Source organism: Argopecten irradians, chromosome 4 (assembly GCF_041381155.1).
Source record: "Argopecten irradians isolate NY chromosome 4, Ai_NY, whole genome shotgun sequence".
In the NCBI taxonomy this organism is placed as follows: Eukaryota; Metazoa; Mollusca; class Bivalvia; order Pectinida; family Pectinidae; genus Argopecten; species Argopecten irradians.
The window spans coordinates 21,255,119-21,280,194 of NC_091137.1; the positions used below are offsets into that span (position 1 = coordinate 21,255,119).

Here is a 25,076-nt window from a genome sequence, read left to right on the forward strand (position 1 = left end):
CAGTATTCCGTTCTGGCAGCTGTAATACAAATGTTTTACAACTAAACTATGGTGTTGCAATAAGTTTTAGTCGTGAATGATCTAATAGAGTATACTAATTATCTACGTCTCGGCGTTTGCTGATAATAGGATTAACTTTTTGACGTCATGTTAATAACGCTTTCAATCTATGAAGCTTTTTATCCCATAACTATGCATTTTTCAGAATGACGAAATCATGTGATCAATATAAACCTCATAGCAGTTGATGATCGTTTATGTTTACACACCTCAGTATGGAAACACATACAGCGACTCTCATTGGTCATTTGCAACTTCTTTTGTCTACTTGGACTACCTTTTAGTGTATTTTCTTTTAAATTGCTTTTAAAGCAAGTAGTTGCTTATTTGAAGTATAAACAACATAATGGTGGCTCTCTGGTGTAATGTTATATGTGATGGCGTAAAGACATTATGATGCAATATGTGGTGCTTAGTTTCCCTGAATTTGAAGAGAAACAAACGTTTATATATACAGTTATTGGATAATCAATTTTCCTAACGCGTTACTGTTAGTTTTCATTTTTTTAAGATAATTTTCAAAACTTGAAAAGATGCTCGCTGAAGTTCGACGCGTCATTTTGAAACTTGAAAATAAGCAAGAGTTTGATAGCTGTGATAGGCAACTGCAAATTCTATGTATCATATGATTTTTATAATATAGTTCAACAAATGAGTATTCTTGGATATCTTGTAGAAACTAGGTTTGTCTTAACTATGTCGGTGGTCTTTGTTTACATAGGGGTACGGATATTCTTTGCGTCCCGGAACATAAGTTTTGCTGGGATCCGTCTGCGTTCACCTCGGTATTGGAACCCAATAGAGTTGGCGTCATGTTCCGACGATCAGGTCTATAACCAGGTATCTGGAAGATGCGTTCCTAAAGTCTGTACGAGCACCTGCTCCGGGTTGAATGTGCCAAATGGTCGCGCCAAGTGTTCTGGGTACAGGGAAGGCGACATCTGTAAAATACGCTGTAACTCTGGGTTAGTATGATTGACATATTTAGCATTAAAACGAAATCTATTTTCATGAGGGATGTTTTATGTCCCATGGATTTTCAAACCACCTTCTGTATGATATATTTTTGTCACAACTAGACCGTGTAGAATTTTAACCGAGGAACAACCCTATCAAATACCTATTGCACATTTATCAGATATGAATATTGATTGGCTAGTATGATAATTTAGCCCCATGATGCATACCCCTGATATAATTACTTTATTCGAAGTAACTGATCTATGTATGAGTTGTATTTGCACGCCGAGGTGACTGGTACCTGGTTATTTCCAGATACCATGTTGTTGGAGCTTTAAACGAGTACACGTGTATCAATGGGACCTGGCACCGGGTGGCGTCTCTCGATTGTCTTCCTGTTGATTGCGCACAACCGGAAATCCCATTTGCATCGGTGGTATGCCCAGAGGGAACTTTGTACGGAAGATCGTGCATTTTCAAATGCACATCACCAGCTGAACTGAGAGGTGATAGTAGACGCTAATGATTTTTTAAGTATGGATGAATAATTTCCGATTGATAAATAATTCTTAATTTGATAAATAACCTGTAAAACAGATACTTTTATCTTGACCGCGAACTTCGTGGGATGATACCACCACTATCGCTATGTCATCAGTGTTTAGACTATCGTTTAATTGTAAATCCGATAATCCATTATCATAACAGATATATTGAACTGTAAGTTCTAGGGTTGCTTCCTAAAATCTTATGTACATGGACATGAACGTTACGTTTTAAATACCGATTTATAAGGTCTAAACACGTCTTTCAGTAAAATAAAATGCCATACGTAATTTGAAAATAGATGAAAGCATTGTATGGCTTAATTGTCGAATGTGTTTATGGATGAAAAGTTGTAGAATGTTTTATTTAAGCTTGTCCAATTGAATTTCCATTTGTAAAAAGGTACGCTAACAACATAAGTCTATATATTTAGAATATTGTCGTTTGTTATGAAAAATAAATTAATGTATTGTAGGCACAGGTAACAGCGTGACTTGTGAGGCAGACGGCAAATGGTCATCTCCACGTGCCTTCTGTCAGGTAGAATGTTCTAGTCCAGCGGACCTGGTCAGTCATGCCAAGCTGATCACCAAATCGTGTAAACTGGGGCACCAATTTGTTGGAAAACGCTGCAAGTTTAAATGTTCAACAGGATATCACATGGAAGGCCGACGGGCATCAAGGTATCGAAACAAAAAAGAAAGGCGATGTTATAAAGTTTCGAAAAGATGACTTACATTGTCTGTTGTTGAATCATTTCAATTTATTATTGATATGTAATTTTGAGGAAATGAATATTACAAATTAAATGTTATAAAACATCATTGAAAAGATTATATATTTTAAAGAGCAAATGTGTTATTGCTGATATTTTTACCGTTTTGATATTCTTTGAATCTTTTCAATGTTCGATATTGTTGCGACACCATACCCACCATCTCTGCTGGTTATGTAACAATATGTTATGCAATTGTAACCAATCTCGCGTTAACTTTCATGATGGATCGTAACAATTAACAGACGCACGGTGATGATGAGATGTGATGAGGAGGGGTTATGGAGCGGCGGCCAGTGCGTGCGGATCACGTGCCCTACCATAGACCCAGTCTTCACAGGGCTGTACACGTGCACTGACCTCATGTTTACGGGAAGTGCCTGCACGCTCAGATGTCCGGACGGACAGGTACTAAATATCTCATATCTATATGCAATTTGAAATTAAAAGTATCTATATGTACTTGAAATGTTTATTTTTCTCTTGAGCTTTGATTTATTCATATAAAATGAGTATGTGCTGTAAGACTATCCATGGAAATCGAATAAGTGTTCTTTGTGTCTAATCGTTGCTGCTCTGAAGCCACTTTTGACATTACATCTGAAAAAAAACCTGGATATAATGTATCGTAAATAATCGAAATATAACATTTGATAAATTCAATTTCATTGTTAGTATCTTCTAGTGGTATGATTTCCATTGCATAAAAGATAAGAACAACAATTAATATGATTTCAAAATGTTATGAAATAATGATTCTAGAATAAAATGTATAGTACAAAACTTATGTTAAATCAATCAGCAACCTATTCTACTATGCTGAAGGCTCAGTCCAATGTTAGCTGAAAAAACATTGAATTGAAAGTTCAATACACTTAAATATTTTCTCCTTCGTTAACAGAACCCCCAAATTATTAGATGCTTAAAGTCAGGTAAATGGTCCGGAAGGTTCACGATGTGTCCCTCGGGAATGTTTGGAAAGTGTGGAGAGGTACCCGAACTTGACGGTGTTGATTTTAACTGTAACAGCAACTACATTGGTATGTAAAATAGATTTTATGTTTTTATTGTAACTATGTTGAACAAATTCAATTTTTTTTTAAGAAATTGTTATAAGGGAGACTAATCGCACATAGCTAAAGTTAAACAAACTGATGCATCGCATTTATCATATCATATTCTTGCACAATGATCGTCTCTAAAATCATCGGTGAAAGGAAAAAGATAGAGAAAAATAAGTCACATAGTTTATTTAATTGAAAATTTACTCTTCCTCTTATTGTTCCTTTTATTGTCAAGTCAATGTCAGAAACAACATACATTTCAAACATCAATGCTTATATTTAATTTTTCAGATAAAACATGTTTAAACGTATGATTCCATTGACTTACCAATGGATTATTTTTTTTTCCAAATCAATACGCAATATCGACGTCTCAATTGTGACGTCATGATAACGTCGGGTTTTCGCGCCATTCTATGATTTTTTTCTTCATAGTATATGAAGAAAAAGTATCTGCCAATCAGAAAGTTGGATTTAGTATGAAAACATTAAAAATTAATTATTAAAGCTATGGGTGATAATGTTATCCATGCCAATCAGTATTACTTATTTATCATCCAATACAGGGTATCAATGCAGTGTATCCTGCTTGATACCAAACTTCCGGCCAATCCTGAACGGCCAAACAAACAGGGTGAGGGGACAGCTGGTACAAGGAACCATTTCCAAGGACATTCCCGTACGGCAACTGACGTGTACTGCTTTGTCGGAATGGTATCCAGATCCGACCAATCTTCGATGTCTAGAGATGTGCAAGGAGGTAATCAAACTAAATATATGTTTGTGGCTATGAATGCAACTGGTTTTTGAACCATTTTGTTCTGCTTTATGGTACTTGTTCAGCTTAATATTCATTTTTGAAATCTTGGTCAAAGAAGTAATATGGACGGCTGTATTCCCGATAATACTTGATCCTTACAAACGTATGTCTTGTATTTCTATTGTTATCTTTGTATTATGTGAATGAGCGGATAGTCTACGAATCCAACATTATTGCCCAGATACTTTGAAATTACTTCATTGAACCGTATTTGAAATTTGTCACTTATTCTTCGATCCATGTCAGGTGACAATTCCTAAAACAAAGCATAGGTTATGATAGTATATATGTTTTGACCTCTGTATTATGTATCTTGTCTTTTTGTCTCTTTTATGTTCTGTTAATTATCATATGCGAGGTCTTTATATCATGTATATATTCTCTCTTAAACTTATTCTCAAGATTGATAAACGATTTTTTCTGATGGTTAGTGTTGGAATTTTAAATTTCAATAATTAACATTTCCCGTTATGATTTCATTTAATGAAAAAATTGCTGGAACTTGAATGTTTGAAAACATTTCCTCCTGAATAACATTTTAGTTATTTTTGAATTATTTTAACAGTTGAGCAAAACTGAAACATGAATATTAAAGAATATTTAGTACTACTGTCATGTACCATTACTTTGAACAGGATGCCATTGGAGACGGGTTTTGCGACTGCATCAATAACAGGAAGAGATGTGCGTGGGACGGCGGGGATTGCTGCAAGTCGACATCCATCACAAATATGGTCCTGTCTTTTCCCGACACTGATCATAATGATTGCTCTTGTAAAGATCCAAACGCCATGGAGAATAAAGGCAGAAAATCTAAGAAGAGAAGGAAGCAGCGCAAAAAGCGACCGAAAAAATGGAGAAAAAGAAGCAAAAAGAAAAATAATAAACCCGTTCAAAGGGATATCAGCTTTGAACGATTTTATGGCAATTAACGTTCCCGCAAAATATCAAAAAATGGACTAATTTGAATCATAGAGTATCACGCTGAATATAATGTTATATTTATATGTTTTGTTATTAAAAGAATTAATATGGACTTAAAGTTCGAATATCATGATCGAAAATACCTTGAATATCAAACATCATATTTTTAATAATGTGCTTAGCACAAAAATCATCTTTTTTCTGTGTGCAAGGTTCGCTGTTTATAGCTATGACGTATGTTCCAACGTACTACTTTGTAGGCTATTTACATGAGTAGAACTGTCTGAACAAGACCTCAGTCATTACACGAAAAATATCGCTATGTCAATGGTATTTGTTTACGTGATATAAATTTTCACAATCCACATTATCTTCGAAATCGTGATGTTGAATTCTAGGTAATTTTACGGTTAACGATTACTAATGTTTTATTGTGAAACTTGACCATATTTTACCATTTTAGTTCATCTAACTCCATATTAAATCTGCTTGTTAATTTGTTAAGCTTTACAATGTCGATACCATTTGTAATGAATGGGTCATGATATATACCACCAATGAACCTATGAACATTTAAGGTGGATGTTTAATTAAAAATTCCATTTAAAGTGTCACATGACCAAATATTGTTGCATTAATATAAGATATATGTATATCATAGTGCAAAGCACGTGATTAATGTGATTGTGAGCGAACTCCAGTGTTTAACATGTCATATTCCATTTGACGCGTGTGGGTCGCGATCACTTTTAATAGTCAACTAATGATCTCATTTCCGTATATGGTATATAACCAAGACGTGTTCAAGGCCTCCTATGGTCGTTTTTGTTTAAACTTAATTTATTTTAGATTGTATTTGACCAGGGTTGTATGAATTATGTAATGGTAATAATATGGCATGACGTCCATATAAAGATTTAACTTGACGATGGTTGTATGACTAATGCGATAGAAAACTTTTGACATGACGGCCATATTAGATTGAATTTGACAAGGGCTGTATATTTTGTATAATGGTATCAGCGTACATCAGGCCACCATAAGAAGTAATAAAATTATTATATCAAAGAAAGATCATAATGCTTTTATAAGGCATTGTAATTTTATAAGACCGTTTATCTCTTACTACCAGTATTTAGAAATGTTGCTTTAGCTACTATATCTGACAAGCTTTCGTGGTCTTATTGTTATGGATACAGCTGATTCAAATGAATGGCATGTGAAAACAAACACATATGATAAACCAACTTATTGTCGATTACACTTACACGTATTTCGTGACCATTAATTACCGCGACCATCGATTACCGCGAACATTAACTACCGCGACCATTAATTACCACGAACAGTAATTACCGCGATATTGTTCTGACCATTGGTGAATATAACAAAATGGCTTTAAATCGCGAAAGTAATTCTCCATAAGAAATATAGCTTTAGGCATGAAACACGGACTTAAGTCACCGCGAAGATCAGGTGGTTTACAACACTGGTTTTATTTATCGAACGTATAAAAAATGTCCATGTACTGGACTAGTTCATCGACTTGCAATTATTTACCCACTTTATTTTGCAATCAGCATGATTTTCTAATACTCAAAACAAAGCAATTCTATATAAATAGAAAAAATACTATCAGAATGGCCAAATACATGGATAACATGGTATATGACAATGCAAGTGGAACTAGTCCCTGTAATAGTAAGATAAACCATTCACTGTAACAGTTACGATATGTCAGTGTATTGGTCCTTTCTTATATCTATTTTGATATTGTAGTTATTATGAGAATATGTTCATACTGTTTGTGTGGGAAAATGATGAGTCAGAAGCCTCAAAGCCAATAAAGAATTTTAACTTGAACATGGATTTGTACTTAATGGTATCAATATATTCTACTTGTTAATCAGGTGGCGGGGTCTTACATGTACAACACTTTCAACACGAAATGCTTAACAATGGCTTTTGTTATTTGAGGACGGTCTTTCTAATAAACGATTTGTTGATCGTGGCGGGTGCATGTGTGTGCTTTGATATGTTCACGTTGTTATAGTTAAACTCTTTCCTATCTTAAAGTATTATCTCACTGAAGCATACATGTTGCTAAACATAATAAGCAACCACCTTGCAACATTAGAACCAGTCGTCTGACTTCCTTAAAAGTAGCGACGGCGATTTTGATAGACTATATGGTGTGTCTTTCACGGGAACAGACGCTCAACCCAATGCTAAAAGTGAGACAAAAAGTGTCAAATGAGAAGTTATATGATTTGAATAGGAAGAATAGAAAGATAAGTAAAAGTTTTTGCCTGATTTCGCTTTCGAGTAATAAGAGATCGTTAATGCCGAGTGAAGCGAGTGGGTAGTAAGTCCGGAGTGACGAGAAATCATTTCATAACTTACTTACTGCATGCTTCTTAACCTCGACCAAAAAGACAGGTTGATTGAAAAAATACTCACCTTTCCATCCATATACCCCACTCTCCCGTTGTCTGTGGTTTATATAGAGTCTTCTTGTAAAAGTGAGACAGTTGCCCTTTTTATGGTGCTATCTCACTGAAGCATGCCACCAAAGACACTTAACAGACTCTCCAACCAGGTCACATTATACTGTCAATGCACAAACCAATTGTCTCACTCCCCTTATGAGAGCTACAGACTTTGGTGTGTCACGGACTGGGAACAAAGCTCAGAACCTTCCTCAAACGAACTGGCGCCCAACTCAATGCCAAAACGGTGTCAAAATAAGAGATGTTTGGAGGAAAAAGCAAGTTCGAAAGAAGAAAAAGAAAGATAAGATCCCATTGAACACTAAAACCTATCTTGAAAGATTCCAAATATTACAAAGAATAACGCACTCCCACTACAAGCACACACACAAACTCGACAAATGCCCACGCACCATATAATTGTAAAGTTCCACTATACAAGAAGACACAACAGGAATATACATGAACCGTAGTCTCCCAAAACACACATCACACACCACATCCATAGGAGGTCGTCCTTACATGACCCTGGCCGTTAATAGGACGTTAATCTAATCAAACAATCAAACAAACATTCTTCCTTGTGGGTTACGGGTCGGTGCTTGGCATTTAGAACTGGATGCCAGCTCTTTATTGAGAGTAGGTCCAATTCAGGCCAAGTTTCGCTTATAGAACACACTTAACATAAGAGTTAAAGATATGATTTTTTTTTTTTTTTTTTGCAGAACAAGTGTAAAATAATATAAGACTCTTTTCATATGTGGATATGAAGGATAGGGATATTTTCAACGCAAATTCTATTGTTTGTATCTTTTAAGTAAATACAAAAAATTATAGTTTCTGGAAAAAAATGTTAAAATTGTACGAAGAAAGTATTAATTTTGTTGACGCTGTGACGTCACGAGGCTTTATTGCATGGGTAGCCATGCAATACAGCTTCAGGCGGCATGAGTGTATTGCCCTAGACCAGCCAGTATTACACGCTGAGGTATGAGAGAAATGCGTGATATACCTTTTCTTCAATTTGAAACATTTGACATGATGACATAATATGAATGAAATATAGACATCCACACATGCCACAATGCGTACAATGGTGTATTTAGTGTGATTCGTGAGTGCATTAGTACATTAGTACTCTGTGATATATGTATAGTGTATCTCATTGCGATAGTGAAAACGTTGGCCTCTTTATATAAGTAGCGTTTGTTACAACGTTGCAGAATACTGTTCGAGACAAGCTAGGACCTCTTTTGATCCAATTATACTAACACCTGTCGAGTTATACCAAATGTTGAGCACAAATCAATACAAGAATTATCTAGTGCTATAGAATTTGTCCTTCCTTACAAGAAAACGCTCAATTAAAGCCGTACCTCATATCAGGTGCTACACTCAAACAATAAGTGTACTTACTCAATTAATTTATTGACACTGCTGTTTATATATATGATGGATGTGGCAAAGAACAGTTCATGGAAGAGGAGTAACTCTTACAGAAAATAACAGAATATCAAGAGTGTAAAGTGAAATGTTAAAATGTGTATCCGCAAAACATCAAATTACGTTGAAATTAAAATTTGGAGGCACGTATAAGCATAATATCAACCTTCGAACAAATTAAGATTAATAATTTATTTAACAAATGGTAATTACAAATGTGATTTATATAGATCAATATCATAATAGTGGTCCAAATATAGCCTCTGATACTGTAGAAGAGAAAACATTAAAATCCTTCCAAAATTGTAAAAATACGTAAAAAAATAAAAAATGAGTCAAAACATGCTACAATGAATTTGATAGGATTTTCTGTTGCTGATTTCAATAGATTGGTCTTTTTAAAATTCTGCCAATGGCATAAGAATTCAATAAAAAGCGGTGTTTTTTTCAATCTGCGATTTTAAACCCTAAAATGAATGCAACATTTTTTTCAAATATGTAATTTGGAAAATGTTTTCTCGACTCCCATAAAAATAAAAACAATATTGATATTTGCTTAATTTACTAACCTTGAAGCCAGACATAAAACTGATTGTAAGTGGATAACATAATGGTTAGATTACTGTATGGCAACAATAAGGACAGCACAGATTACAAAAACATCCAACACGTTGTGATGGGTCCCCGAGGCGGAGTGTTCTCTGAATGCCAACATATTTATCAACAATAGGTAGGTGTTGTTTTAGGAAACAATAGGAAGGCAATTATAGACTGTTTCGTATAAGCTGTCTTTATATTTTCACCTGTAAAGTCACGGGTGTATCTCTGAACGCCAACATTTTGGATTTACCTGTAAGGTAGTTTGTTGTGACAGTGGTTATAGTCTTTTTCCTAAAAGGAGTCCCAATGCCAACAGGTAAATTTACCTGTAAAAAGTTACCTGTGTTGTTACTTGTTATTTTCTGTTAAAATCTATGAAAATATAACAATAGGATCTATGAATGAAATTAAATTAAATTCACAATGATTTTATTTCAAGAATTTAAAAGATTTCTTTGATCAAGGACGTATATCTCACTTATAAATCCTTGCTTTGATATATCCAGAGATTTAAATAGTATATTATATATCTGATATATCTAAAATCTCTGGTATAAATTTTATTAGATTTTCAAGAGACTGAGCAAAATTCTTTGAAACCTATTTCACATGGAAGTAAACTTTCCCATTCAGTAATATCAAAGAAAAAAAAATACAAAAAGAAATGATGTTATTTCAACTTAGTGTAACACCAATTCGATTAAAAGTTTGAAATAATATAAGCCTTTTGCCTGTTGAAACGTGATATTTTTCAACAAGGTCTTCCATATACATGTATGTCTGTTAAGTGACCTTATATACATATATAGTACATGTAATATCTGCATTAATTACCTAAAGAGTAAGTGAATTTATGTCAAATATGATTTCCAAACTTTAAAAATGTATTATTTGCACTTGACTGACCTTTTTAAGTTAACAGAACATACACTATATTTTGAAAGCTGCATAAGGATGCATCATTTATCACAATTAAATAATTTTCCTGCTTTCTTATCCTAAGATGGTATTTCTAGATCAGTGTGGTATTACATTATAATGTAAATGTCTGCCATTATAGTAAAAGACCACCCAATTATTAAACTGTTGTCCGTTAACAGCGCAGTAATAACTATAATCAACAGGTCAAAATTTCCGACAAAATTAATCTAAACTTTTATGATATTGTTTTTCTCCACTCATTTTCTAACCAAATACTTAACGGTGTACGTCTATGTGATAAAAGAAATCAACTATACACGGTCACAAGAAATGAAAGTTGACTAAGAATGTAGCCCTGGAGAACTCATATGTCAATACAGAATACAGTTACATTAAAATATACATTGATCGAGAAACCTGTTTTTTTATATATAAAATTGAGATATGACTTGTAAAAAAATATTTCACCTGGAACCCAAAATGCAATGTTCTTAATATAAATCCGCATGTGGCTCCTTATTAATTCTTAGCATTTTAAAGCACCGATTATATTTAATTAATAATTTATATTGTATATTGTAAGGAATATATTGATGGAATTATTTTCCAAAACCCAACAATGTTACCTATTTTATGATTGAAATACAGGTAACTCTCAGGTGACTTTGGGTGTATCTCTGAACGCCAACATTTTGGATTTACCTGTAGGGTAACACAGGTAACACATAGAAAACGTATGACAACATGGAAATGGCATAATTATGTTCCGTTGACAGCCATATTACTTTTTGATGGATTTTTATAAGACAAGAAATTGTGATAACCATCAATGAACAAAATGAAGCAAAAGTTGTTTTTTAATTATTATTTTTAAAACAATTCAGTAACATGATTAACGAGTAAATTGTTCTATTTTTTAATAAAATCATCAATTTAAATTTAAAATTCTAAATTGAAATACTGTACTGTAAAGTGCATGAAACATAAAATATGACGTGCCAAATGACTAGGAGGCCTAAACGTAAGAGTAGCCTCCCTTGCTTTGGAGTCTCCAGTGTGGAAAACAGTAAAGGTCCAGTGGGGTGGATAGCGATGTTTACTTCACATCGTCTGCATTAAATTTGCAACGTCTCATCGATTTTTGTTCCATTACTTCGCTCAGTCACGAAAAGCATGCGATCTTAGGGAAGAAGTTCTGTGTGATAGAAAAGGAACTTCTATATCCGACTGAGTATTTGACCAGGATAATTATACTTTGTTGCGGATTAACGACATTCTGTACTAAGTCTTAACGATGTTGCTGAATTTTTAGTCGGAGATCTCCGTGCATCGCACTAAAACTTGCTTTCTATATACTAGGCCTACTAATGTTAACAATAAGCTTACATATGGATATTAGCTAACATTACTAACCTCGGAGATGTAACGAAAGACGATCGCAAACTGTCACGGAAGTATACTGAAAAATGGAGGTATGTAATTCTAAGAAGTATTCACCTGTTCAAACAGAAACCGCACAATATATAGGCCTACACTTTTTACCATCGCTCTAAATAATGTTCACCTACGTTTTTGTAGGTATACATTTATCTATTCTAGTAGTGTTTTTATACAAATAAAGCATGTAACGCTAGGTACTTACTTTACATCATTAGACATTTTAATCAAAACAATGTTAATATTAATTAATTTTAATAAATATCAATGATACTGTTTAAATATGTTTTAAAATTACATTTGTAGGTAATTCAATGATGTTCCTGCATGCTTTTTTTCATTTTTTTTTTTTTTTTTAGTTTTTGCTTTTTTCCACATAAATTTCTGCAAAGAATGAAAACAATAAAAATATTTATTTTTTTAAATATAGAACCGTATTCAGATATTTTTATTTTTTTAATGTGATAATATTATTTTCAATTTAATCAGCATCTTGAGTTTTCCAGGGCAAGATCATGAGTATTGGTACTATGGGCAAAGCACTGTTGATGTTGACTTTTGTCATCACAAGTAGAGTGTCTGCGGAAATAAGTAAGTCTTGGAGTTTAAAAGTTGATGATTTTTTATATACATATTCTAACTTGACTGTAGGTCAATTGTAGGTTTCATTTGACTACATAAAATAATATGTCATTTTGTACCTTATAATACATTGTAATAGGAGAGGAGAAAATGTAGCTGTCACCTGCAAGATCAATAAGGTTCAAACTTAAATTAACTGTAACATATCGTGAGCTTTCCTCACAGGTCACCAATAATCAACTCATGCTGATCAGTCCAATTCTTTTACATTAGCAAACCAATGATATATTCTTATATTGACACCTTAATTTAGTTAAAGTTTCTAAAGGAAAGATAAAACAATAGCAAAAAGATATACACATATATAGGTAATTGTTTTGAATTGGTAATTATCATACTACAGAAAAGAGGTTTCAAATGAAGTTTGTCAAATAACCGAAAATAACATATAACAGAAAACATTATGGTATATGTAACTGAAAAGTCAAACTTAAACCAATATTATCTAATCTAGGATATAAAAAGTATAAAAAAATGTAAGTTAATATTATTTTTGCACTTACAGTTTTCACAGTGTTACCAGCCAGCCAAGCAGTTGTGTTTGGAAATGATCTGACCCTTGATTGTGATGCACATGATACAAGTGATCCAACTAAGAAGCTGGGATTCTATTGGTTTTTTAACTCAGTATCAAGTCCTCCCGGGTCCTCCATCTTCACAAATCACTCCCTGCTGGTTCGGGATATGAGTGAAACAGAAATTGGAAATTATACCTGTGGAGTTATGTCCGAGGATTTGAAAACTGTTTTGGCAATATCACCCCCTGCAGTGATCATTCATGCATGTAAGTAAAATCTGTTTTAGTGTATACATATATTATTTATACAATTTTACTATCATAATGGAATTTGTTTCACCATCAAAATGATATATGTTTCAATAATACCATTGTGTAATTTTATCCTTTTAAATTGAAACAACACAAATAAAATGAATGATTTCTTTATTTGAAAGAATTGTAATAACATCTAATACTAAGGTATATATACATGTAGGTATTATCTATAATGTTTTACTTTAAATGAATAGAAATAGAAAGGTTTAGATGAAGCACTTTGCAAAAACAAAAAAATATCTTTCCAAAAGCATAATGGTAAAATCAAGGTTATAATTTTTTGTAACTTCTGGATTACTTAGAAATGATAGATTAGACTGTAATTGTCAGTTGTTCTTTATTTAAAAAAAACCAAACTATTATATATATACATATGAACAATGTACATCATGAGACAGCAATAAGGATACATCACTTTACTAGTAATTACTTCTTTGTTCATATGGCGATCAGTGAACAACACACTGTAACCAAAGGCCACACCCAGGTATCCATGTCATTAGGTCAGTGCTTTCTCTACTCCTCATTAAATATTAACCATGAGATGGCCCAGCCCATCTGTTGGTCTTACCTGTAAACACTACACCTGTTTACCTTATTGGCCATGCTGTGAGCACAAAGGTGCAGGATTTTACCTGTTAATTAGATTTGGAGTAATCAATCAAGTCAAGTGTACAACTGTCTTAGACATGAGTTAATTCTGTAGTGGTAGATTGGACAACTCAATAACTGTGTATATATATATATACAGTATATATATATCTGTCTTAGAATATTCAGATAGATTAGCTTTTTATTGGACTGCATTTGGTGCAAAAACTCTTGGCTTCATTCATTTTCAAAGTTTAATCAATACTAATTTGTGTGTTGTTACAACATTATGTGAAAGTGCTAATTCTTTAGAAGAACGGGGGGAAATACACTTGATTCATGTTGAATGCCCTAGCTGACAAGGAATCAAACCCTGGCCTCCGATGTAAAAAACAATACTGACTGAGCGAATGAAGCATTCTCCATCAGATGAGTGACAGAGACCATATTAAATGCTATGTACAAACCACACTGACCGCTCCTTTTACACTTAACATACCATTTCACCATAATGGTCACAAGAATCCCCTTATAGTTATGGTAGATGTTTTCATTTCAATTCTCTTCATTAGGGCCCTGCATACAGATGCAGATTGCAGGTGCCCAATATTATAGTATATCATTTTGGGTTTTAGTAATAAAAACAAAATTTTGTAGCAATCATGAACATTTTGTGACAACATTATGAAGCAAAACTGTTCAGAGCTAACAAGGACATCTCTTTGATGGGGTCAAGGTCACAAGCTCAAAGGTCAAAGTAAAACTTTGCACATTTACTGATAACATGAAGTGGAATGTTGTAATTAAAGACTTTACTGACTATAGGTCAGTGGTAGTGAGTCAGATGTAAAGGTTAGGTATGTATCAAAGGTCAAGGTCTCGATGTTACCAATTCTTGGATTTTAGCAAGGTTAAGCTCTCAGTATATAGCGGAAACCTTAACTATGAAATTTTCTACAAGAAACATTTTTTTACAACCTGGATTGTACACTTTGACTATAACCTTTTGTACAGGATACATATCTTAATCACATGGATTGTACACATTTAACTATAAACAGTTGTACAAGATACATATCCTAATCACATGGATTGTACACTTTAAATTTAACCTTTTGTACTAGATACATATCCTAATCACATGGATTGTACACTTTAGATTAACCTTTTGTACTAGATACATATCCTAATCACATGGATTGTACACTTTAGATTTAACCTTTTGTACTAGATACATATCCTAATCACATGGATTGTACACTTTAGATTTAACCTTTTGTACTAGATACATATCCTAATCACATGGATTGTACACTTTAAATCTAACCTTTTGTACAAGATACATATCCTAATCACATGGATTGTACACTTTAAATCTAACCTTTTGTACAAGATACATATCCTAATCACATGGATTGTACACTTTAAATCTAACCTTTTGTACAAGATACATATCCTAATCACATGGATTGTACACTTTAAATTTAACCTTTTGTACTAGATACATATCCTAATCACATGGATTATACACTTTAAATTTAACCTTTTGTACTAGATACATTCCCTATAACCACATAGTTTGTACACAAAGTACATTGACTATATTCCCTTGATTCACCTGGATTGTAGACATTTAACTATAACTTGTTGTTAAAGATAGGTACATTTCAAAACCACTTTGATTGAATGTACATGTTGTTTTAAAAAAGGATCAATATATATTCTTTTCACTGGCATCATTATAATAATATATTATTTATACCAGTAATACCTACTTATAGAAAAATAAGGATGTTTTTGTTATTCAAGTATATCTTTACATGAATACCTTGTACATTTGTAATATTGAAAAAGAAAAGAAGAAATATGTCTTAACTGCAGTATTAAGGTTTGCAAATGCTGTGGTTTATGGAACAGACAGTGTGTATGTATTGATCGTCTGGCTGTTAGTAAAGCTTTGTGGCTGCTGTGGGAACAATCAGGTGCTATAGCATTAGTTATAGATCTCTAAACAAATTACACGCAAGCTTAAGGTGGCGCACCAAAGCTTCTTCTGCCAAAAGTCTGGTGTAAAATAGACTGCCCATGTACCTTACATAATCAAAACTTCAAAGTTCTACAGTTTTCAGAACATTTTTCTTTCAGTCATGGTAATATAAGGAAATACTAGGTTTAGGTTGTAAAGGAAAGCTGGATTACCCAGAGAAAAAACACCAACAAGTGGTTAGAAACTAGTAATTAACTGCCTACACGGGACTCAAATTAACGGGCCAGAGGTAGAGGGCTTGTGGTAATGTAGGTCAAGATTTTTTCAAGATTTATTTAGTAATGTAGGGACGTGATGTTTGTAATAAACAATTGGCCACCAGTCCTTTCTTTCAGGGCAACATTTTTTGTGATGTAATCATCTATAATTCACAGGTCTTGAAGTCATAGACAATTTATTGTTTGCACTTCATTCAAATTGGTCTGGAGAAATGAATCCTTTTTTAATGAACATTGGCAGAAATTATTATGGTTTGAACCAACGAAAATCATAAGAATTGATGTAAATATTTTTTTTATAAACACTATATATCCATAGGCTAGAGTGTCTGGTGATCAGGTCAAATAATATGGCTTCAGATTGAAAAAAGGTTTTATCACCTCTATTTCCATTCTCTTATCCATATTGATAATCATTGCACTTAAGATAATATATAATGCCCCTGGCTTGTGTTCTAATTATAGCCAATTATTTCAGAATAGCTTCATTGGTAAAAATTGTACAGCATTAGCATCCAATGCAAAACTCGATAACAATTAATACGTCGAGTGAAGTTGCCCTGTGGAACAGTTTTAACAATAGCTGATTTTCTACAATAATAGAGCACCTCTAAACTACCGTCCCCAGTGAAAGAACATTACATAATTGTGCCATCCCTCTCTCAGAGATGTCGGCTATTAAATTGATTGGTTGCAGAATGTTGACTTAACATATCAGGTATGGTTTTGGTTAGATTTATCTTAGATATTAAAACTACACATAATTTGTTCCATTACAGTTATTCGGACGTTTATCACAAACCCAGTAACCATGAGTGTGACTGAAGGTGAGGTTGTGGAGCTGGAATGTGTTACAGGTTTGTATATAATGTCATCAGTCAGGACAAACCTTGGAATGGACAGTTAGTCAGCTGTCAATCAAACCATCCCTTATCCCACCCCACCACCAACTCCCCTTCCTTCATCTGGCACCATACCCCTATCCCCACCCCTGGATACCACATAGATATTGTATTGTGTGTGTTCTAACATTTGCTCATATGTCGAATGGATCCAAGTACGAGATGTGACTACATACTGCCTGCCGACTGATCAATATATTGAGACTCAGTTTGTTCTTTAACTAGCAGAAACACATTGTTCACAATTTGAATATCATGAAGTAAGCGTCTCTGCATTGTCACCTTGCTTACTCAAACTGGCAAAATTTCTTCTGATAATCCTTTTCTCTATAAATTGAATTCCTTGTGGGTAAGCAAGGAGATTCTTTGGATATCATGAGAAATACGAACAGTTGGGTGCTGTCCTCAGATTTGGGTTCAAAGATTTATTGGCTATATAGCCTGTCTCCTTAAACTCTTTATCATTTTGTTAATGTCTAGTAAATGTTTTTTATTTGTTTGTTGATAGGTGAAAGTGCTCCTGCTCCTGTAGTGACATGGGAGAAGAATGGCCAAACTTTCCATGAAGGAGACCAGTTCACATCAGTGTTTGGGATGTCTAGTATCCCTGGAGTTATCTCCCAGTACGCCATGAAGCTTGTCATTTCGACGACGTCATATGACTCTGGAGAGTACAACTGTGTGGCTCGTAATACAGCCCTAGGTGTGGAGGTCAGGTCACTGAAGGTCAACCTACAGGTACAAGGTGAGTATACAGTCCTGGGTGTGGAGGTCAGGTCACTGAAGGTCAACCTATAGGTACAAGGTGGGTATACAGCCCTAGGTGTGGAGGTCAGGTCACTGAAGGTCAACCTACAGGTACAAGGTGGGTATACAGCCCTAGGTGTGGAGGTCAGGTCACTGAAGGTCAACCTACAGGTACAAGGTGAGTATACAACCCTAGGTGTGGAGGTCAGGTCACTGAAGGTCAATCTACTCGTACAAGGTGGGTATGCAGCTCTAGGTTTGGAGGTCAGGTCACTGAAGGTCAACCTACTGGTACAAAGTGAGCATACAATTCTAGATCTGAAGGAAGAGATGGTAAGAGCCAACACCGTAAGTATCCTGAAGAAACCTTATCGACTGGGTAACCGGTTGACAAATAAAACTACATCACTCTTGAGCTGTTGTGATTGTCATCACCTTTTGACCTTTCAATTCTAGATCTGATACATTCATGCCTTAATTACAACAGAATTAATATCATTATTGATTGGATTTTGCGTGAAAGTTGTTTATGATGTGAGATATGATTTTTGTTTTATAAAGAATAATTAGAATACCTAATTTTGTTTTAGCCCTGGAGAGAGCGCCATATGTAGACAGTTCTCTGTACACACAAACTGTGATAGCCCCTAAAGACCAGCCCCTTCAGTTGGTCTGCCCTATAAGGGGCTACCCTACCCCTCATATCACATGGGAGTACAATGGAGCCCCTTTTGTCAGCACCGATTATACCCAACTGTTTCCGAATGGTAGTATATTTATTGTGAGCTTGGTGGAAAGCAATGATGGGCCATATATGTGTGAAGGTGTAAACTACCTAGGGAGTACAAAGTCGGGAATGATCAATGTCAGAACGGCATGTGAGTATAGTTATTACTGTTCTTATTGCATAATGTGAAACTTCATCTAACTAGTGTTTGATGTGTTCTTCTTTTTTCTGGCAATATGTCCAAAAGAAATTTATGCTGTAAAAGAGAATGTTTGCAGGTTTATATCACTTAGAAGAAATTGTGACATGTTTAGGAATTGAATACATAATGCAGTTTACAGTCAGGACTCCAGGCATCAGTATGATAGTAAATATTTGCCTGTATAGGGTTGTACCAGATGCTAGTAAAACTGTAGTTAGATATCGCAGCATATCAGTGTTTAATTTGAAATTCAATCAGAATTACATTTAGTAACATATTATTCATCCATTCTGAAATTCAATTGCATATATTTTAGATTTAAAACTTTCTATTATTTTATTTCAGATATTGAGATGGAGTTTGTGAGTGAGCCATATCGTGTGTTTACCATTGCCGGAAAGTCTCAAACCTTGCCCTGCAGTCCACCAATCAGCTATCCCTTAGCTACAGTCAGCTGGTATAAAAACAACAAGCCGGTTGTGTATCGTACTGGACAACAGGCGTTGTTTATTGTTGATCCAGCCAATAATGTCTGGGATCTGTTCTTCGCTCAGGTCCAGAAGCCAGACGAAGGGGAGTATTTCTGTGTGGCCTCCAATAACTACTCTATACCGACCACCAGGACCTCCAGTACTGCTGTAATGAGTGTGGGAGGTAGGACCTCTTATCTTTTATTTCTGTAAGCTTGGAGATTTACATTTTGCTATATTCTATGCTAGAGAGGTATTGGACACAAACTTCCACTATACTACAAAATGTTACGTATGCAATTTTTCTTCATGTGAATTTCACAAAATTGTTAGCTAACCTGGCCCGAAGGGCTGGTGAGCTTATGTCATGGCGCAGCGTCCGGTGTCTGGTGTCCGTCAACATTTCCTTTAAATTGCTACTATTCATAGAGTTCTGCATGGATTGTAATCAAATTTGGCCACAAACATCCTTGGGAGAAGGGTAACAGAACTTGTATAAATTTAGGCTCTGACCCCCTGGGGGCAGGAGGGGCGGGGCCCAATACGGGAAATAGAGGTAAATTCTATTAATCACTACTTGTCCTAGAGTTCTTCATGGATTGTGACCAAATTTGGCCACAAACATTCTCTGGAGAAGGGGAACAGAATTTGTATAAATTTTGTCTTTGACCCCCGGGGGCAGGAGGGGCGGGGCCCAATAGGGGAAATACGGGTAAATTCTATAAATCGCTACTTGTCCTAGAGTTCTTCATGGATTGTGACCAAATTTGGCCACAAACATTCTCTGGAGAAGGGGAACAGAATTTGTTTAAATTTTGTCTTTGACCCCCGGGGGCAGGAGGGGCGGGGCCCAATAGGGGAAATATGGGTAAATCCTATAAATCGCTACTTGTCCTAGAGTTCTGCATGGATTGTAACCAAATTTGGCCACAGACATTCTCTGGGGAAGGGGAACAGAACTTGTATAAATTTTGACTCTGACCCCCCGGGGGCAGGAGGGGCCCAATAGGGGAAATAGAGGTAAATCCTTTAAATCACTACTTGTCCAGGAGTTCTGCATGGATTGTGACCAAATTTAGCCACAAACACCCATGGGTGAAGGGGAACAGAACTTGTTTAAATTTTGGCTCTGACCCCCTCGGGGGCAGGAGGGGTGGGGCCCAATAGGGGAAATAGGGGTAAATCCTATAAATCGCTACTTGTCCTAGAGTTCTGCATGGATTGTGACCAAATTTGGCAACAAACATTCTCTGGGGAAGGGGAACAGAATTTGTATAAATTTTGGCTCTGACCCCCTCGGGGGAAGGAGGGGCGAGGCCCAATAGGGGAAATAGAGGTAAATCCTTTAAATCCCTACTTGTCCTAGAGTTTTGCATGGATTGTGACCAAATTTGGCCACAAACGTCCATTAGGGAAGGGAAACAGGTGGGGCCCAATAGGGGAATTAGATGTAAATATTCGAATTCCTTCAGAAAAGGTACAATGAACCTGTATTTTGGAACATTACTTGGCATAACAAACCAGGTGAGCGATACAGGCCCTCTGTGCCTCTTATTTTTATATAAAAACAGAATTTGTTGTTTCCATATTTGTAATTCACAGTTTCTAGACAATCGACATAGTGTATCTTCATGAGGAAATAATTTTATGGCTGACTGCTCATTCTTGATTATTTTCAATAAGTGTCACAAATAATGACACTGCCGCCCCAAAAATTATTGTAATTGTTTGTTTATTGATGGACTCACAAAAACTCAATTCCACATAAAATAATTTTTCTATTCAAGATAAAATATGTGCTTTTAGATCAGTATCATAGATAAAAAATGTGCCCTCTCAGTCAGAGGAATATCTTATTATTACACTAGGAAGCATAAATGATCAAACAATAACGCAATTTTACAGATTTCTCTAGGTCAAACTAGATCATTATTTGATATGCAGGACTCTGTTTCTATTGCAATGTTTGTCCTCTGTCCAGGTGCTCCAATCTTCATCCAGCCTCCTATTGGTGTGACGGCCATTAAGGGTGAGGGGGTGTCTTTGACCTGTTTGGTGAGTGGTGACCCCTTTCCCGAGATCCGCTGGCTACAAGATCGCATTGATGTCGTCCCAAACAGTCAAGTTACCTTTACGTTAGTATCATCTTTTAACTCATTCACCCATGCAGACACATTTAGACTCTTTTAAACCAAGTGCTAGAACAGTCCATTACAAATTTTCAGGTATGAATAAGTTCAATAAGCAAGTGAGAAAGGTCTTGTAAAACTCTGAATATTATCTAGCTGATGACACAATTCATATTGATATCAACATTACATCACTTTAAGGCATATTAAAGCTATTCAGTTGGTTTAAGTGTAGTCTAAAATGGATGATGTTGTAAAATAGTTCAAATCCAACGGTAGAAATGTGGAAGGAACTTCAATTTGTTGATATCAAACCATTTAAATAATATTCATGATGCATGATGATGGAAAATAAAACAGACCTTAGAATGCTTTTAAAACAGTAATTTGCATTTAAATTATTATTTTATGAATAATTTAATTTGTTTTAATTCGGAAATTTGGAATGACTTGTTACAGACATAATTACCAGGTGATACACATCGCAGACGTCAGCAAGGCCTACGAAGGAACTTACACTTGTCGTGCCAGTAACAGTTACGGAGTTAAGGAGACTGACGCCTATGTCAGAGTATTAGGTAGGTAATTCTGTAGGACCAGTGACAGTTACGGAGTCAGGGAGACCAACGCCTACATCAGAGTATTAGGTAGGTAATTCTGTAGGACCAGTTATGGAGTCAGGGAGACCGACGCCTACATCAGAGTATTAGGTAGGTAATTCTGTAGGACCAGTTATGGAGTCAGGGAGACCGACGCCTACATCAGAGTATAAGGTAGGTAATTCTGTAGGACCAGTAACAGTTACGTAGTCAGGGAGACTGACACCTATGTCAGAGTATTAGGTAGGTAATTCTGTAGGACCAGTAACAGTTACGGAGTCAGGGAGACCGAATCCTACATCAGAGTATAAGGTAGGTAATTCTGTAGGACCAGTAACAGTTACGGAGTCAGGGAGACTGACGCCTATGTCAGAGTATTAGGTAGGTAATTCTGTAGGACCAGTAACAGTTACGGAGTCAGGGAGACTGACGCCTACATCAGAGTATTAGGTAGGTAATTCTGTAGGACCAGTAACAGTTACGGAGTCAGGGAGACTGACGCCTACGTCAGAGTATTTGGTAGGTAATTCTGTAGGACCAGTAATAGTTACGGAGTCAGGGAGACCGACGCCCTACATCGGAGTATAAGGTAGGTAATTCTGTAGGACCAGTAACAGTTACGGAGTCAGGGAGACTGACACCTACATCAGAGTATTAGGTAGGTAATTCTGTAGGACCAGTAACAGTTACGGAGTCAGGGAGACTGACGCCTATGTCAGAGTATTAGGTAGGTAATTCTGTAGGACCAGTAACAGTTACGGAGTCAGGGAGACTGACGCCTACGTCAGAGTATTTGGTAGGTAATTCTGTAGGACCAGTTATGGAGTCAGGGAGACCGACGCCTACATCAGAGTATTAGGTAGGTAATTTTGTAGGACCAGTAACAGTTACGGAGTCAGGGAGACCAACGCCTACATCAGAGTATAAGGTAGGTAATTCTGTAGGACCAGTAACAGTTACGGAGTCAGGGAGACTGACACCTACATCAGAGTATTAGGTAGGTAATTCTGTAGGACCAGTAACAGTTACGGAGTCAGGGAGACTGACACCTACATCAGAGTATTAGGTAGGTAATTCTGTAGGACCAGTATGGAGTCAGGGAGACCAACGCCTACATCAGAGTATTTGGTAGGTAATTCTGTAGGACCAGTTATGGAGTCAGGGAGACCAACGCCTACATCAGAGTATTAGGTAGGTAATTCTGTAGGACCAGTAACAGTTACGGAGTCAGGGAGACTGACACCTACATCAGAGTATTAGGTAGGTAATTCTGTAGGACCAGTAACAGTTACGGAGTCAGGGAGACTGACGCCTATGTCAGAGTATTAGGTAGGTAATTCTGTAGGACCAGTAACAGTTATGGAGTCAGGGAGACCAACGCCTACATCAGAGTATTAGGTAGGTAATTCTGTAGGACCAGTTATGGAGTCAGGGAGACCAACGCCTACATCAGAGTATTAGATAGGTAATTCTGTAGGACCAGTAACAGTTACGGAGTCAGGGAGACTGACGCCTATGTCAGAGTATTAGGTAGGTAATTCTGTAGGACCAGTTATGGAGTCAGGGAGACCAACGCCTATGTCAGAGTATTAGATAGGTAATTCTGTAGGACCAGTAACAGTTACGGAGTCAGGGAGACTGACACCTACATCAGAGTATTTGGTAGGTAATTCTGTAGGACCAGTTATGGAGTCAGGGAGACCAACGCCTACATCAGAGTATTAGGTAGGTAATTCTGTAGGATCAGTAACAGTTACGGAGTCAGGGAGACCGTCGCCTACATCAGAGTATTTGGTAGGTATATCAAGTATACTCAGTCTTTTTGATTGTTTTTGGTATATATTTACAGTATAGGTCAACAGGTTTTGATAGAACTTTATTTCTATAATTAATTCTTTATAACTATTATTTCCATTGTAGTAAGTGATTGGTTTTACTATTTATCAATTACAAATGTAACAGTTTTTGATAAAATAAATGTAATTCTTACTTTACAGTTCCAGTTATAATTGTCAATCCAGTTGCTAACATTACGGCCAAAGCTGGGTCAGAGGTCAAGATTACCTGTGGAGTGTATGGTGACCCCAATCCTACTGTTACGTGGTACAAAGGTAAAAATACTCATCTGTCACAAGTGAATCTTGCACTAAATATCATGCCTTCACTATAAACTAGTGCTATTGAGTTCTATGATTTTCATATCAAAACATGTATTTTGACTGTTGATAGAATTCTATAATGTATATTTTAACAGCAAATGTTAAACTAAAAGTCCTAACTTTGTTCTTTTAAATTGATGTTCAGACTCTGTGCTGCTGACACAAAGTGAGCGATTTTCACCTGTGGAGGATGGTCTGATTATCCACGATGTGAAGATTGCTGATGCTGGTTTTTATGGTTGCCAGGCAACCAATGAGGCAGGAGAGGCTTCATCGCAGGCTGAACTCGTTGTTCTAGGTAGTATTGGTTATAACAAAATTCTATGGACAAACAAATCCTTTTGTTATAAGTATTGTTTGTTATACACATATTACAGACATCTTATATGAACCTTGATGGGGAATGAAAATTGCTATGTTATAACCATGAATTTGTTGAAAGCGTGTTCATTACATTCTTTTACAGATTGTCCACTATAGGGTAATAATATATTATATCAATTTAAAGGGATGAAAAATAAGGAGCAGATATAGTCAGAAATAGTAATAAGTAAATGAAGATAACTTATATTGATATTAGATGTTTTGTAAGATTGATTTTATGCTCTGATAATTTTGTTTGGTTGGTTTTCAGCAACACCATTCTTTGTTCAGATCCCAGAGGACCAAGTGGTTTTGGCTGGCCAAGGCTTCAATCTGACTTGTGAAGTTGATGGGAACCCTAAACCCTCTGTTGACTGGCTCTTTAATGTAAATAAGATAATAAGAC

At 35.7% G+C, this 25,076-nt stretch overlaps 2 protein-coding genes across 3 annotated transcripts in view; both read left to right on the forward strand.

The window, feature by feature from the left end:
* The window catches only part of LOC138320928 (pappalysin-1-like), a 42,186-nt gene extending 35,174 nt beyond the window's left edge, over window positions 1-7,012 (forward strand). The window contains exons 15-21 of the mRNA XM_069264237.1: window positions 782-1,025; window positions 1,336-1,526; window positions 2,042-2,249; window positions 2,587-2,749; window positions 3,243-3,381; window positions 3,972-4,165; window positions 4,861-7,012. Of these exons, the coding sequence (XP_069120338.1) occupies window positions 782-1,025; window positions 1,336-1,526; window positions 2,042-2,249; window positions 2,587-2,749; window positions 3,243-3,381; window positions 3,972-4,165; window positions 4,861-5,157 (1,436 nt within the window). The 3' untranslated portion in view covers window positions 5,158-7,012. The remainder of the gene's footprint in view (window positions 1-781; window positions 1,026-1,335; window positions 1,527-2,041; window positions 2,250-2,586; window positions 2,750-3,242; window positions 3,382-3,971; window positions 4,166-4,860) is intronic.
* Window positions 7,013-11,669: 4,657 nt separating this feature from the next.
* LOC138320929 (contactin-5-like) overlaps window positions 11,670-25,076 on the forward strand; it is a 38,059-nt gene continuing 24,652 nt past the window's right edge. Inside the window, exons 1-12 of one of the 2 annotated variants that reach the window (XM_069264240.1) lie at window positions 11,670-12,074; window positions 12,529-12,630; window positions 13,187-13,465; window positions 17,152-17,229; window positions 17,783-18,019; window positions 18,612-18,899; window positions 19,296-19,604; window positions 21,402-21,555; window positions 22,009-22,127; window positions 24,146-24,259; window positions 24,453-24,605; window positions 24,942-25,057. In XM_069264240.1, coding sequence (XP_069120341.1) covers window positions 12,555-12,630; window positions 13,187-13,465; window positions 17,152-17,229; window positions 17,783-18,019; window positions 18,612-18,899; window positions 19,296-19,604; window positions 21,402-21,555; window positions 22,009-22,127; window positions 24,146-24,259; window positions 24,453-24,605; window positions 24,942-25,057 — 1,923 coding nt within the window. In that variant the 5' untranslated portion in view covers window positions 11,670-12,074; window positions 12,529-12,554. The remainder of the gene's footprint in view (window positions 12,075-12,528; window positions 12,631-13,186; window positions 13,466-17,151; window positions 17,230-17,782; window positions 18,020-18,611; window positions 18,900-19,295; window positions 19,605-21,401; window positions 21,556-22,008; window positions 22,128-24,145; window positions 24,260-24,452; window positions 24,606-24,941; window positions 25,058-25,076) is intronic. The other variant, XM_069264238.1, reaches the window with a different exon arrangement.